This window comes from Euwallacea similis, chromosome 2 (assembly GCF_039881205.1).
Source record: "Euwallacea similis isolate ESF13 chromosome 2, ESF131.1, whole genome shotgun sequence".
Classification (NCBI taxonomy): Eukaryota; Metazoa; Arthropoda; class Insecta; order Coleoptera; family Curculionidae; genus Euwallacea; species Euwallacea similis.
In genome coordinates, this window is record NC_089610.1 from 2,918,924 (window position 1) to 2,934,588 (window position 15,665).

At 33.0% G+C, this 15,665-nt stretch overlaps 2 protein-coding genes across 3 annotated transcripts in view; both read right to left on the reverse strand.

The window, feature by feature from the left end:
- LOC136417308 (adenylate cyclase type 6) overlaps positions 1–4,767 on the reverse strand; it is a 168,877-nt gene extending 164,110 nt beyond the window's left edge. For both annotated transcript variants that reach the window (XM_066402964.1, XM_066402955.1), the window contains exon 1: positions 4,540–4,767. The gene's annotated coding sequence lies outside the window, so the exon portion shown is untranslated. The remainder of the gene's footprint in view (positions 1–4,539) is intronic.
- Positions 4,768–10,727: 5,960 nt separating this feature from the next.
- Positions 10,728–12,144, reverse strand: LOC136419376 (uncharacterized). The gene is made up of 6 exons (XM_066405659.1): positions 11,976–12,144; positions 11,815–11,923; positions 11,567–11,690; positions 11,239–11,487; positions 10,996–11,008; positions 10,728–10,951 (listed from the first exon to the last, which is right to left on the reverse strand). Exons 1-6 carry the CDS (start codon positions 12,142–12,144, stop codon positions 10,728–10,730), a joined length of 888 nt encoding a protein of 295 aa, XP_066261756.1.
- Between the last annotated feature and the right edge of the window lie 3,521 nt (positions 12,145–15,665).

The window sequence follows — 15,665 nt, forward strand, 5'->3', positions numbered from 1 at the left end:
TCACTATAAATTTGTCAAATCCAGAGTTGGAAGTAACGAAGAAATTCACATAGAAAAATGAAAAACTTTAGTGATAATGGGTGTTGTTCAATAACAGAAATTTTCTCTTCAAAGATTTACTAATAAACTTACCGACTCACTACAGTTTATTTTAACAAAGTAAATGTTATGCATGTGTCTTTGGATCGTTCAATATTAGAGTACCAATTAATGCTAACAATTAGATACCATCTAATCCTTATCTCAGACAACTTGCTCAATGAAAAAAAATTATTTTATTATATGTTCATAGACTTCCACGTGATTGTGGTTAAAATTAGCGAAGATACTGATTACATTATTTATATTTTATGTATTTTTCGAATTGCTGCTTTATCCATATCTCAGATATAACAATTCGTTTCCAAAGCCGCTTAACTTTTGTTCAATAAATGATTTTAAAAAACCTTAAAAAGAAAAACGGCTGAGAAGAAATATGGAAGGTCTCTACACATTCACATTTCAAATTTACTTAGCATTTTATTAAGCATTTTTTTCTATATTTGTCATTTGTCTGCACCTTGGTATGGCCCTGATATTTGATGCATAGGGCTGCAAAATTTTCCACATATGGAAAAACATCTACTTTATAATGAAAACGTCCATATAAACAATTTATTATGATTATATGTCAGAAAATTCATTTAGGTGTAATTGCAAACATCATTGTTCTGAATCCCTTTGCATAACTTAACATATATTATATAAGGGTCCAAGAACAAGAGGAGTCACACGTAATGTTATTTCCTTATTGTATTAAATTTAAGCAGAGGATAACTGATTTTGGTCCCGGTTTTGGCCCGATTGTGGAGTCGGCCCGACTTCACAAGCGCGAAGCCCGACCCGATTCATTCGGGTCATAATAAAACAGACAAATGATGGGGTTTGCTCTAATATCTCAAGTTGGGGCCAAGTGAAACCGCAGGTAGCTATGCTTTTTAGTAGTAAAGGTGAAAATTAAATGCTCTCTTTGAATCTGCAATGTGTCGATAGTTTTTTAAATCGTGTTTTATTATGTCCTTTGCATTAAAAGTTAAAAGCTCCGTTTTGTATATGAAAATATCAAGTTTTACGGAAATCGCCAATTCGTAATGACTGTGGCAGCCACAAAACTAAATATTGCTACTGAAAACTCATGTTTTAATGATCAAAATTGTTTTTCAAAGAACAGAAGATGGTTCAAAACACTTTATTAGTATAATAGTGCCAATTACGAATGTTAATTTCTATTGTAAAGATACGTGTATTCTCTTATTTTGATATATGGTATTTTCACATTTTGACTTAAAAACACTTTTCAACATTTATATTACAAGACATGATTTTGAACTTTTTAGACACAATACATCAGTATTTGTAGCCATAAATTAGCCATTCATTTCCTTGTTCATTTTATTATGAGGAAAATTAAGTCGTAAAAAAACAAAAAAATCTAGCCTGTAGAGGCGTTTAAAATATAAAGTAATTTTTAATTTAATAATAATAAGTAATTTAAAATATAAAAAAATAAATATAATAATATATGAAATAAGGAAGTATTTATTTTATTTATTAACCAATGAAATATCCTCAAAAAGTTACTCTAATAATATTTTACTTTTTACTTTTTTATGATTTGTGGCTTTCTTAATATTTGTTTCAGAAATACACTGTCGCTCATATGTAGAGCAATTAATTGAAAATTTTAAATAAGTATGTTTCCAAAGAAATTTTTTTTTAGAATTACTAAAATATATTTCTTGTTTATCTAAATAGTGTAAAGGGACAAATATATTTTCAGTAGATATTATTTATGCCCATTTTTTAGACTATTTTGTTTTTCTTAGAATTTATATGTAAAACAACCAATTTGTTTATTTGTATTATTGTATGATATCGATTTTGCTACTCGCAGTATTGACTAAAAATATTTCAAGATGCCAAGAGGCGTTCGTTTATCACACCAGTTAAAAGAAAAAGTCTTAGAAAAATTTGAACGTAGAGAAAAGCAGTATAAAATTGCAAGAGATTTAAATTTAAATAAATTAATAATATTAAGAATGATTTCTAATTTTGAGAATAGTGGAACTTTAGATGAACTTCCGAAGAGGGGCCGAAAACGGAAAACTGATAAAGTGATGGACAGAAGAATTAAAATGTTATTCGTCTAGGATTCATTCAAGAGTGCAACTCACATACAACAAGAGTTACGTGTTTCAGTGTCAGTGAGTACTATAAAACGAAGATTAAGAAGTGCTGGTTTATATTGGAGAAAATCCGCAAAGAAGCCTTTCATCTCAAAGAAAAATAGAAAAGCTCCATTGCGTTTTGCGAAAGAGCATGTAAACTGGTCGTATGAAAAATGGAAAACTGTCTCTTTCTCAGATGAAAGTTGATTTAAACTGTTCAGATCAGACAAAATTTGTTTGGTCAGAAGACCAATTAATGACCGGTTTAATCCGAAATATACTAAATCGACGGTTAAACGTGGAGGTGGCGGTTTGATAGTTTGAGGGGTGCTTCAAAGAGTTTGGCATGGGTCCATTAGTAAAAATTGATGCTATTATAGATCGATAAGTGTATAAAAATATTCTGGAAAATTATATGTTACCCTGTGCAAAAGAAAATATGAACCTTCGATGGACGTTCCAATACGACAATGACCTGAAGTATACCTCCAAAATAATTAAAAAATAGTTAACCGTATATAACGTTGATATGATTTAGCCGACTGAAAGCCCCGATCTAAGCCCCATAAAGATAGTCTCTTTGAGATAAAACTGACAAAAAATTCATGAGAAAAGAATAACAAATACAGTGGATTTATTTAAAAAAGTTTAAAATAGTTGAAACTTAATATCTGAAGATTAGATTGAAAAATTATTAAACTCTATGACCAACAGATGTTGAGAAGTAATTAAAAATAAGAGATATGCTACTAGATACTAAATAAAAGATTGAATTCTAAGGGAAAATAGAAAAAACGTTTTAGTTGCTCTACTTTTGACCCATATGTTTTATTTACAGGTTAAAAACATTTAGCAAATAAATTTTAACATTAATATATTTATTTTTAATTTTAATTAATAATTAATGTAATAGATTATATCAAATTCATGTTGTTGTAGAGAAAAAGTCAAATTTAAAAAGTTGTTCTACATATGAGCGATAATGTATGTGTAGAATAACTTTCCGAATTTTCAAATAAATTTAAAATCTCTATTGCATTGTGCAAATTTGTCTTAAATAAAATGAATCTATATCTCTCATAATTTCTGAGATTCCCACAAAGATCTCTAAATTTGCTACAGCTTGTATATAAAAAAAAACGAAACTCCTCAATTTTATCGTTATATCGTTAATTTTAGTTTTTATAAGGACATTCTGCAATATAAAAATATTATATCCGACACATTCCATCTTCTGACGACAGGCACTGATCGAGAATTTTTAAATTGGTGGGAAATACGAAGAGCTTATGATATTACCTTATTTCTAAGATCTTTTCATTCTCAACTGTCAACAATTCACTTATTCTCTTCGCATAAAACTTTTGGAACTGTAGAATTTTTGAATACTATTAAAAAATGAATGATATGTACAATATTGAATGGAGAACTCACAAGCCCACACTTCTAACTTACAAATTTAATAGTGGGACCAGAAGAGAATTGCAACGAGAACCATAGATGGGGATGATATTCGTACCCCGCACGATGAGCAGGATATCATTTTGAAATCTAAGTTTGACTTGTTTCTAATTTTTGCATAACTACACAATATAATTGAAATTCTGAATTTGATTCATTTGGCTGGAACACACTGTACGGATATTCAGAAATGCTTATTTAATATTGAATGAAATACTGCAATTCAATGAAGGGATATCATTGATAATGAGTCATTATTTATTGTACTCTTATAATTAATAGGTAGTTGTTTTTCATTTTTGCCTATATTGAAAGGCCAATGTCATGTAATTTTAAGAGGACCAAAACAAATCCGTGGGAAATAGATTTGAAAAATATTTGCTGAGAAGTTTTTTAATTAATATTAATCATCTTAAAACACGATTCGTTGTATTTCACTACGTTTAGTTGCTTTCATAGGCGACCACATTTCAAACTCGGCTTTGTTTACTTAAAAACAGGTCAACTAGTAACGATTGCAAGTACCTACATGCTATAATGGTTCGGTGTGTCAACATCGATTTAGAATATCCGCTTGGTAATTTCCAAGATGCTCCCCACGGTGTTACATTAAGTTCTTGGATGTCGAAAAGTTGGCGAATTCATAATTGCATTCGAAAGACTAAAACAATAATCTTGCCTACTAAAGAGGCTTCCATCAGAAGACGCTAGAGCGAAGAAAAGTAATTTAAAGTTTAAAACACCGTTCCCTCCGCGGTAATTCTATTTAGCTGTCCTTTGTACGAAGTTAAAAAGCAATTACACATTTCCTGCAAAACGATCATTAACATCGAACCTAACAACAGCAACAAAACGGCTATTATTAACCAACCTTAGCTCATTAAAGTTTAGTTGTTCAATTGTCCCTTAATCGCCGCCAATCATAATGGTATTTATTTTTACGGGCACTTTTCGGAAAAAATTCAACTTTGCGTCCTGCCGGCGACGGAAGCCGGCAAAGCACTTTTGATGCGCCGCGAAGCGTTTCCAGCTACTGCTTTGATATCGCGACGCCAACTGGGAAGAATCGACGACGAGGAGCGAAACAATCGCGAAACGGTAGGAACCTACAGGTGGCTAAGTAAGTCATTGGATCTGGTGCGCCTACGCAACAGTGTTTTTGTTATATGGTACAGTATTGTTTATTTATTTGTTGCGATTAAACTATCCCCCGTTAGTGAATCGAAATGCTCGGTTCCAGGAGGCGGCGAAAAACGGTCATTATTTCTTTCCATCCTGTCACGGTGCAGAAAGCCCCAGTTGTGTCCAATGTTAATGACTAAAACTAGAACACGCAGCATCACGGAATTGATAAACATATACAGGGTGAGCTAAAAGAATGGGTCAACATTAAACTGGAGTAGTATACACCGAAATATTGTGATTGAGCTTATACCAATGTCGCTGGTTTAAGAGATACGTGTTTTAAGTTTAAATTTTATTCTGAAATTTCTCAATAATTAAGAAAGTTTTGATAGTACAAATCTGAAAATTGGTACTTTTATGTTTTTGATGGGAGAATTACGAATTTTAAGAATATTTTGACGTTGCTCCTAGAGGACCAACCAATTTCACCGTATCACTTAAGTAATTTAAAAAATATTTTTTTATCCGTTGAATCGTGTTTAAAAGAAGCCAAGAATTTAAAAGAACGCTTAATTCTAAAGAGAAAATATACTCTTGTTTAGGTCGTCTAAATCTATAGGTTTTTTAGTTATTTGTATTTAAAAAGTTCAATGTATTTTGCTATGATTTTTTTTATTCTTAAAAGATGGAAAGGAACGCATAAGTAATCAAAGCAACAATAAATAACAATAACAATTATTGGTAATAGTGCTAATGACAAGGTTCAAATCAAATGTTGGAAACATCCACCGCCTACCTAAATACATTTAAAAATACACTTCTTAAATGTCTCTGAATGTTAAACAAAATTTCTTTATTATTTTTAAATGTATTCATGGTTTCTTGTATTCTCTGCCGCAACTCCTGAAGAGAATGAAAATGAAAAAAAAATTATACCACAATACCTCGAACCTTTTAAATGCAAATAACTTAAAAACCGATAGATTTAGACGGCCCAAAGAAAAGTATATTTTCTTTGTAGAATTGAGTGTTCTTTTAAATTATCGACTTGTTTTAAGCATCGCTTAACAGATAAAAAACGATGTTTTAAATTACTTAAATGATTCTCAAATAAATAGATTAGTATTCGGCAAAAAAATCAAGAGACCTTTTGTGTTGTAAATTGTTAGGAGAGTCCAAAAAGAAGAAAAACGTTAAAAAATCCAATGGCGTTCTACATTTTATGACGAAAACATCGACTAACTCATCCCTAACTACACCACTGGTGGCAGATAAAAACTGATTTTATACCAAAAATACTGCTCCTTACCTACGTACAATAACTACAAAATTTTAAGAATCTAGCATTAACTGTTCCACATCTATTTTGAATAATATACTTTTTTTTTTATTTATAAATTAAAAAAAAAAATACTTTTTTTTAATTTCAATACTGTGTGTATCGGATTCTAAGAGTTTCCAACCACATGTTTATAAGACACTTTTTTCTTTAAATACTAAAAAATGTAACTTGAAGTTACGGACCGTACTTAGAAAACACCCTGTATATGGAGTGTTTCATCCGGAAGCTAATTTGATTTCATGTAACTTATTCGTTAGACCTACGTAGACTATAGTCGGCTCACAGTTTACAGAATTTTCTATTCTCCAAATTCAAGAATTCGACTCCCGGTTCCTGTTCAGACTCCCTAAATTCAGGGATACGTGATATTGAAAAAACCCCATCGCATTAATAAAAAATGCACTTTTTAGAACTTTTTGTTATATTTTCGGAGTAATCCAATACATAGTATATAGTATGTTGTAGATACCTAGGTGCCAACAACCAAAGCCGTTTTTCCCCTTGTTTTATTTTTTTGTTAAGGTCCTTTCGATAAACGAAATCACGAAAACAACAATTTGGTTTACGCAAGCGGACTATATTAATTTTCACTTATTTTAATAATGACAAAAACGTTGGTCTAAGCATGAAGCTGAGAGTTGCTTAGCTGGGCAGATTACGAATTATGGTTACGGTCATATGACTAGAGCGAGCACTAGTCAAAGAGCGCAAAACTACTTCGCTCATCCCTTAAGTACTAAACCTGAGGAGCTCGAATCAGGGGCGCGCCACTATACGGAGCTCTTAAGGGCACGCCACTATAACGAGCAGTTAGGGGTGCGCCACTATAAGGAGCCCTTAGGGGTGTGCCACTATAAGAATTCCTTAGAGGCTATGGCCATGCCTGATGTCATGAATCACAGTCATCGGGTGAACACCTATACAAGTTGCTTTTATTGGAGTATTGCAGATCTGCCGAATTGCAGATCGCGGCAAAAGCACAATTTAGAAAGCTTCTTTTGATAAGTAGCGTATTTCCTAGCTATAAAGAGCCCTTCGATATGGTCTGATGGGCACGGTTGTCTGGCACTCAAATGGAGTCCTCTAAATAAGTACCGATATACATGGGCGTAACTTAAGGGATGAAAATACGAATAAATTAACCAAGCAAAATACACCAAAAAGCAATAACCTAAAGTCCTTACCAGTTTTATTTCTCTTATACTGTTCAAATAATTTTGAACTATTTTCATGTATTTCGTTTCCTAACTATTTTTGACATATTTATATTTGAAGCAGTTGTCGGAGTTTTTTTCTGCTCTTTCAATGCCCATAAATTCCAAGTAAATTTGATAAAAGTGTGATTTCTTTGGAAAAACCGGTCTATCGCCCGTCGCGTAAAATCGGTTTTAACCAGTTCGATCTCCAGTTTTTAAAAACCTTTATCTCAGGTTCTACAAATCATACTTTATGAGGTTTAACCGCTGTGAGGAAAGAAAAATGAATTTCATAATTAAAATGCGTAAACAATACCTGTGCCTGACTTACAGGGCGGAAATCCTGAGAGCTACCCTCGAGCCGCAAAGTGGTCGTGGGGCAGGTTGGTTGTAAATTTATAGGCATCATTAATTTTTAAAACCCATCAGAAAATCAGACCGTTAAGCTATACTGTAGCTACCTATGACTGTAGTAAAGCAGGGGGAAATCTGTACAAAAAAATTCGCAAAAAAAGACATTTTTTTCAATCTCACTCAATTAGCATAATTTATTTTCTGGAAACCTTCAATCCTACTGAATAAATTCAACAAATAAAGACATCAAAGAACTGTTCAAAAGGGGTCAATGTACCATTTTAATTTAAAAAATCGGCTGGTACTCAAATTTAAAAGTTAATAGACCTCATAAACAGAAATTCAATGTGTGTGCTGAACGGTTATTATCATGAATGAAATAAAGTTTAAAATATCGTACTACTACAGATAATTATGGTGTCCAGATTGTGTAAAAGTGATTATAGCTAGTAAAACTTTGATATACAAGTTATGTTCTGTGAACTGTTCATATAACATTAATAATATCATATATTTAATATAATATAATCATATCCCTTTAACCATGCGGCGCAAGTTTAGATTTTTTTTTATTGTATATATATATATATATATATGTGTGTGTGTTCGGAATCGCTTCATTTGCCAAATATAGGGTGTTGAAATATAAAAAAAATATCTTTTTTACCATTATTTTAATAATGCTTAAAAATATCAGAGTTCATCTAGAAATTTTATGGGTCTGTCCACGGGGTTAATTTTTAAGAATTTTACATGAGAATAGTAACAACTAGAAGATTTTTTCAATTTTCAAAATTGTCTCAAATAGTGCAACTAAAAATACAACTTTTCTGTCCTTAATATTTTGTCGTAACTGATTTTCTTTCAAATTCGGATATCCCAGAAAGTATGCCCCACCAAAGTAACGTACGCATCTACTGCTGTAGAACATTTATCTAACCAGGATTACCGCACGTGTCATTTCATATAATTATCATGCACCTATGGCGTGCGACCGGGTTTAACCTAAATTAATTATATAATTATTTTATTTATATGATTAATTATTTATTATGAATATTCATAATCTTCGAGATCAATAGTACTATAGCAATTTCACGAACGATACAGTGTAATTAAATTGAAAAGATTTATCTTCAAGCGCAAATTGTCTAAGTTTGGAACTCTTGGACTCCACTATCTAAAAATTGGGACGTTTTTTATCGATTTATTCCATGTGTCGATTGTGATTCACATTTCAAAACCAAATTTCATTTTTATATATAATATCTTCAATTATCTGCTTTATTTTGTGAGTATTTGCACTCAATCTCACTCCCTATCTCTCCGTAACAATCAACTTCCATTAATGGAATTATCGCAAAGCAAATTTGCTAGCAAATTGCAATTTTATAATTTTATTACTTATTTCGTACCTCCTTCTGCGTAAGCACGAAAAATTACCAACTCCCATATGTAACTCAAGGTTCTCATCAGGATCTCTAGAGAATTGTCTTTGCTGACAAAATAATAATCAGTAGTAGTAGATAGTTTGTTGACGACAAAGTATCTCTTAATAATAAATCGAAATGAGAATTGATTGCATACGATGCAATCAATTCTCATTTATTATCGACGTGCACGCAAAGATATAATGATTCGACTATAGAATCGATCCTTGATGGGGATGGATTAGCCGTTAAAGCGCGAGGTGCATCTACCCTGATGAATAAAAGCAACTCCTTGAAATGTTTGGGTAGATTGTATACAGAATATTCATTTCAAAATTTACTACGTCCACATTTTTCCTTCGTGTAAAACTTTTCAAAAAAATCCAGAAACACGTATCAATATTTCCACGGCCGGCGAACAATTCCATTATACTTAGCCCGAAAGCTATATTTATAAAAACGTTATATCGAAATTATAGTCTTCCTACCATATTTAATAGAGTCTATTTTTAGTAACACTTCTTAGTAATTTTTTTTTATTCCACCATCGGTGGGCGAATAATATCGATTTAGATGTTTCTATGTAATCATATCACCGCTTTTAGCTCTAATTTATTTTTGATGATATTTGAGGGTGAAATTGGAAAATACTCAATTTTAAAATTGACATTGGATCGTGATGAATACTATCACTTTCACGAAAAGCTTCCAAATTTGAAAACGATGGCGTACCCAGGTAATGGGTGATTGGGGATGGTGTATGTTCAGTAACGAATGCGAACCGAGTCAGTTTTCAATTCGAGATATTACGATAAAAACATACTATTCGGTTGAGATCGAAAACCTGGAGAACAGGATCTGAGGTTTTCGATAAGGATGCACGAGCTCAAATTTCAGGGCAATTTGTAGCATATTATACGATTGCATCAATTCGAAAATCTCTATCGATATCAGAATAGCTACGAAATCAATCGATAAAATTATGAAATAGGAGAAATTCCATCATTATAAAATGTAGATACTCAATGAATCATGTGAATTTTGGTAGGATCAAAGAATCCAATTTTGTGAATGGCTACATTTTAAAGGTAAACCGAAATGCTTGAAATATTTGTTTCGATGATGAAGGCACAATTTATTCAAAAGGAAAGCTAAAAATGCAAAATTAGTGTAGCTGCTGTACTATACCGGTGTAGTGCTGGAAAACCCAAATTTTTTTTAAAGGGATGCACTAATCCCCACGAAAAAATAAACGATTGGACAAGCGTCTTAGAAAATAATTCTACATACAGTATAGACCAAAATACTTGGAACTTTTTCAAAGTTCGCATAAATTGAAAATTTGATGAATATCATTGTTAAGGTTCCGTCAACAAACGGAATCACGAAAACAACAATTTGGTTTACAAAAGTGGACTAATGACAAAAATGTTGGTCTAAGTATGAAGAGGAAGTTTGCTTAGTTGGCCGGATTACGAACTATGTTTACGATCATATGTCTAGAGCCAGCACTGATCAAAAAGAGCAAAACTACTTCACTCATCCCTTAAGTACTAAACTTGAGGAGCGCATTACTACAAAGAGCCCTTATGGGCTATAGCCGTGCTTGATGTCATAAATCGCGGCCATCGGGTGAATACCCATACAAGTCGCTTTTATTGGAGTATTGCAGACCCGTCGAATTGCAGACCGCGGCAATAGTCCAATTTAGAAAGCTTTTTTTGACAAGTAGCATATTTCCCAGCCATAAAGAGCCTTTCGATATGGCTTGATGGGTATGGTTGTCTGGCACCCAGATGGAATCCCCTAAATAAGTATCGATATACATGGGCGTAACTTAAGGAATAAAAGTACGAACAATTTAACTAAGCATACTACACCAAAAACAATAGCCTAAAATCCTTAACAATCAACGAGTTTTTTATTGTAGTTTTACTCTTAAAGATACACTTTATCCATATCAAATAAAAAAATGCTCCTTACAAAACTTTATGGTATGGCAAAAAGTTCAATAATAACTGAACAAAATTGTTGGAATCTAATTAATTTTAATTTAATAGAAATTCTCATTATTAAAAATAGGAACTAAAAAAGCTTTAGTATTTGATGTAATACGCCTTTGCCTTGACCCATTCTGCTATTCTCCTAGCCATTGATTCTACTAATTCTTTAATTAGTTGCCGATTGACTTGATGCCAGACTTGCGTGAACTTTTCAAACAGTTTATTCCCACTTCTAATGAGCTTCCCTGTCATACAATCTACAAGGTGCCATAAATTTTCGATTGGCTTTAAATCCGGACTTTGGGCAGCCCACTTCATGCCACACACTTGTTTTTGTTCTAACCACTCTTTCATTAGTTTTACAGAATGCTTGAGATCATTATCGTGTTGGAAAATAAATTTGACGATGAGTGGGGCCCATGCCTTATCAAGAAAAGCATCTTCATACTAATATATTTCCTCCACCATGCTTAACGGTAGGTTTAATATATTTTTTATTTAGTTTTTGGCCCTTTAGACGCCTTACGTGGACTATGCCGTCACTGGAAATAAGGTTGTATTTGGATTCATCACTAAAAAAAACTGTTTTCTGATCTTGCACTGTCCAGTGAATATGATCGAATGCAAATTGTAACCGTGCTTTGATATTCTTTCGTAATAGTGGCTTTTTTACTGGACACTAAGATCTTAAACAACCTTCTAACTGCCTTCTTCTGATAGCTCTCGATTATATTTCTAAATGTCCATCTATCTGTACTTTTTGCAAGATCTTTGATGATGGTAGAAACGATCACTGTTGACAATGCTGAAAATTTTTGCATCCATTCGTCTGGTAGTCTTTTTAAGTCTGTCGGTACTTTTTCCCGGTATAACATGACCCAATACTTTAAACTGTTTATTAACACACGATACTGTATTTTTTGGAATATTTACTGTGATGGAAATACCTTTTTGCAATATTCCTCGTTTATAAAACTGAATAATTCTGCTTCTAAAGTCGAGTGAATATGATTTGCATTTTGCCATTGTTGAAAAATAGGTAGTAGTATACGTATCAAGAAGTTAAAACGCAATGGCCAAGAAAATAATAAATTAATGCAAAAAACTATTTTTAAATTATAACAAAAACAAATTCCAAACATTTTGTTCAACACGAAAGGATAGTTTTTTTTTCTATATAAGAATGCAAACAACAAAATGTTAATACTATATTTTTACCGAACGATAATAGGGCATTTTTGCGTGAATGGGTTTGTTTATATTCAAATTATTTTTTATTTTTTATTAGGGCTATCTAGATAAAGACAGTATTTTAAGTTCCAGGTATTTTGGCCAATATTGCATAAGATCGTTGTACTTAGATAAAAATTCAACAACGCTAGCGGATTTCCCTCGTCGTGCCGATAGAAAGCACTAACATTTCGCTGTTATAACCAACGATTTTCTTTCCTATGGCACTTTTTGGGACAAAACTGTCCTCTGGTGCTCAATGTCTAAGTAAGTTCCTCCCTACAATATCGCGAAAAATTCACACTCATATAAACATCGTAGAATGTATCACATACGCAAATGAATGAAAATAAAACGCATATTTCAATGATTCAAATAAATCGCTGCTTTTTGGAATTTTAAGTAGAACAGGCTCGTATTGTCAGACACGAGGTTCGACAATATTTTTATGTCGAGTTCACTGATTCCGAAAATAATTACCTGAGCTATATTTATTTTTATCTAGCATTGTCTTATTTCCAAGTAGAGTCAGAGATGATTTACACACCATCATTATTCAATGTGGGGAATGAATACTAAATTAGTATAATCCTGTTGTAACAATCATTCGGTTTATGTTGTGTGTAAGTAACTAAATCGCAGCATAATATATCAGTGATTTATGTTGTGATTGCGAGTTACAGTCCGTATAAAGGAGCATCAGGTTTCAGTTTCAAGCATACAGTACTGGTAAAGGGTATACAGGATTTCATGCAATTAGAGTAAACCTGAATTTCTTACTGTCACTTGAGCTTGATTAGCTTTAGTCATTGATCCATGACCTGTTTCCAACGTTATGAGCAAATTGCATACCACATGCGGCTGAGATATTGTCAAGTCACGGTCCAATTGACTCAACTGTGGAACAATTGTATAAGCCAAATTACGACGACTAAAAATACAAAAATCTGAAACGTGAGATTGTTTTTTTCAGGAAAATTTTCAAAAAACGTCCTGGTGCTCTAGCGGCCGGGTAGTGGGGGATTCACCGAAGCGCCTACGTACTGAAAACCATCTCTGTGGAATATATCAGGAGAATCTAAAACTCTCTATGGTTCGTCCTGCTAGTTGTTGCATCCTTACATCCGACTGATATCCCTATGTTTCGCTGTTAATTCTTTTCCTTACATTACAAAGTCCTACTTGGTGGAAAATTTGTTATTCCTTCCTTGTTTTTTCAGTGCCGCTCCTTCATGGAAATCCGTTGTTTATCTTGTACAGCAGATTCTGTCCTTTCTTTCTCTTTTACCATTGCAGAAACGGCGTTACTGCAGTGGTCCCATTTTATCTTGCTCTTTAGCATCCCGTCGATCGGGGACTCTAAAGTTAAGATTTTCGTACACGAGACTAGCCCTTCCCTTTGTTCTTGAAAAAACGTTTTTGGGATTCTGGATGTGTGAGGTGTTTAAAGTTTCCGTGACCCTTGAATGTCAGTATTATGTAATAACTTAAGCAATTTGTGTCGGCACCAAGGCCAGAGTTCCAAATCAAGGATTAATGGCTGAGTCCACTGACTCTTATCCTCCAGATTCATCCGACGTTCTTGCAATTTCCAAATGGCCGTTTATCTTACTTCTCTCCTGATTTGATCCGTTATCCGCGGAAGTCGACTTATTCACTCTTTTCCTCAATGAGTAAGTCAAGAGGGGGAATGCCTGCCAGTACTTGCACGATTTATCAGGGCCTTTCTTTGCCCTTTCCCCATCATTTGGGCGTATTTCTTTATTTTCCGCATCCATCCCCATATTAAGGCGCGATACAGTAGTGCTGATTGCCTCACTCTCTAGAACAATAATCTTTTTTGCATGGATGGTTTCTACATCGCAAACATGATCCCCTGCAGCTATCCCTATTTCTTGCTAGCTTTGCTGTACATACTTTCCAACATACTTTAAATTGAATGTCGAATGTAGAATGTAAACAACATATACATGTATGTGAGTACAAACGTACGTTATTTTTGCGCTTTTTAAAGTATGTAACTACAGATAAATATATTTTTTACGTGCTGTTAAGAGGGAAGAGTCGGGCTATAAAAATCCCTAAATCTTAAATGAATATGTATTGTCGTTTTCGAGATATGAACATTTAAATTTAATTACACAATATAGCTGTAGTCAAACTTTTATATTCGTGAAATGAATGCTAATTTTCAGCTGAGGTTTTTAACAAGCAAGAGGGAAAATTTGAGCCTCTTAATGTTGAACGTGACTGTAGTGAAACCGTTTTATCTGCTGAACGAATGGAAATAAACCGCTCTTTTAAAATGTGGCCAATAGAAGATTTCAGGCTCTAAAACAGAATCTCTCTCCATAAAATGATTTTTTTTGCTTTAAATATTTCTACGAACCCTTAGTTTTGCGAAATTAAAACAAATAATGAAGTGCGCGTTTACGTGGTCATTAAAAAAATGAACTTTATTGAAAAAACCGAGCTTGTGAAAACCCTAAATTTAACATGAATATGCCCTTAAATTTCGAATGTTGAAGATATGAATACTTCAATTTTCAAACCTTTAAATACAACTTTAATTCGCTGAACATGATTGTGGTCTAATCATTATGCCTATATAAGGAATATAAATGTCCAACTGCATTTTTATGATGTCAAGTGAGAAAACATTATATGGAATTTACATGATCAGAAGTCACACTCTAAATGCTTCGAATATAAAATAAATACTGGTGCATATTTTCAAGAAACTGAATTTCTCAATTTCAAGGCTTTAAATGTGAATATAAATGTTTACGAGTGACGTGATTTGGTTCCATTATTTAGATATTCAAGAGAACCAAGGAAACCGTGATTTCTGGTCTTATTACGGTATTTTTTATTTTTAGGATGTTTCACAAGACAATACACCTTTTTGCAGCATTACAACTAACTCGGAAAAGTAGTGTTCTCCACAAATCCCTTATCGCTTAAGCGTCGTCTACAAGTAAGGAATAATACTGATTCTTACTTCCTAGCACTTTTTCTATATTTATACTTATGTTATTTGTCAGAGTATCACTTATCAACAATATGATAAAGAAACTCCAAAGGGGAAATTACGAGTTATTGAAAACAAAAAAGGAAGAACTATTGAGGGGTCACCTAATACTCGAAGAAGAACTAATCTGAAATAATAAATTCAATTTTGACTCAATTTCCGGAAGAGGGTAGTTTCTAAGAAATGTACAATTCGATTTAGGTATCTTGGTTAAGTCTGCAACTCTGCTCGATTCCTAGATCCATCGATTAAATATAAAAGAACACCTCTTGTCTGGCGTAACACA

Coding starts and splice junctions, on each gene's coding strand:
- LOC136419376 (XM_066405659.1), bottom strand. CDS start 12,144: ATGGCAAAATGCAAATCATATTCACTCGACTTTAGAAGCAGAATTATT. Junction 11,691..11,814: donor CAGAAGAAGGCAGTTAGAAG/GTTGTTTAAGAT, acceptor AGTTTTTTTTAG/TGATGAATCCAAATACAACC. Junction 11,488..11,566: donor ATGGTGGAGGAAATATATTA/GTATGAAGATGC, acceptor AATGATCTCAAG/CATTCTGTAAAACTAATGAA.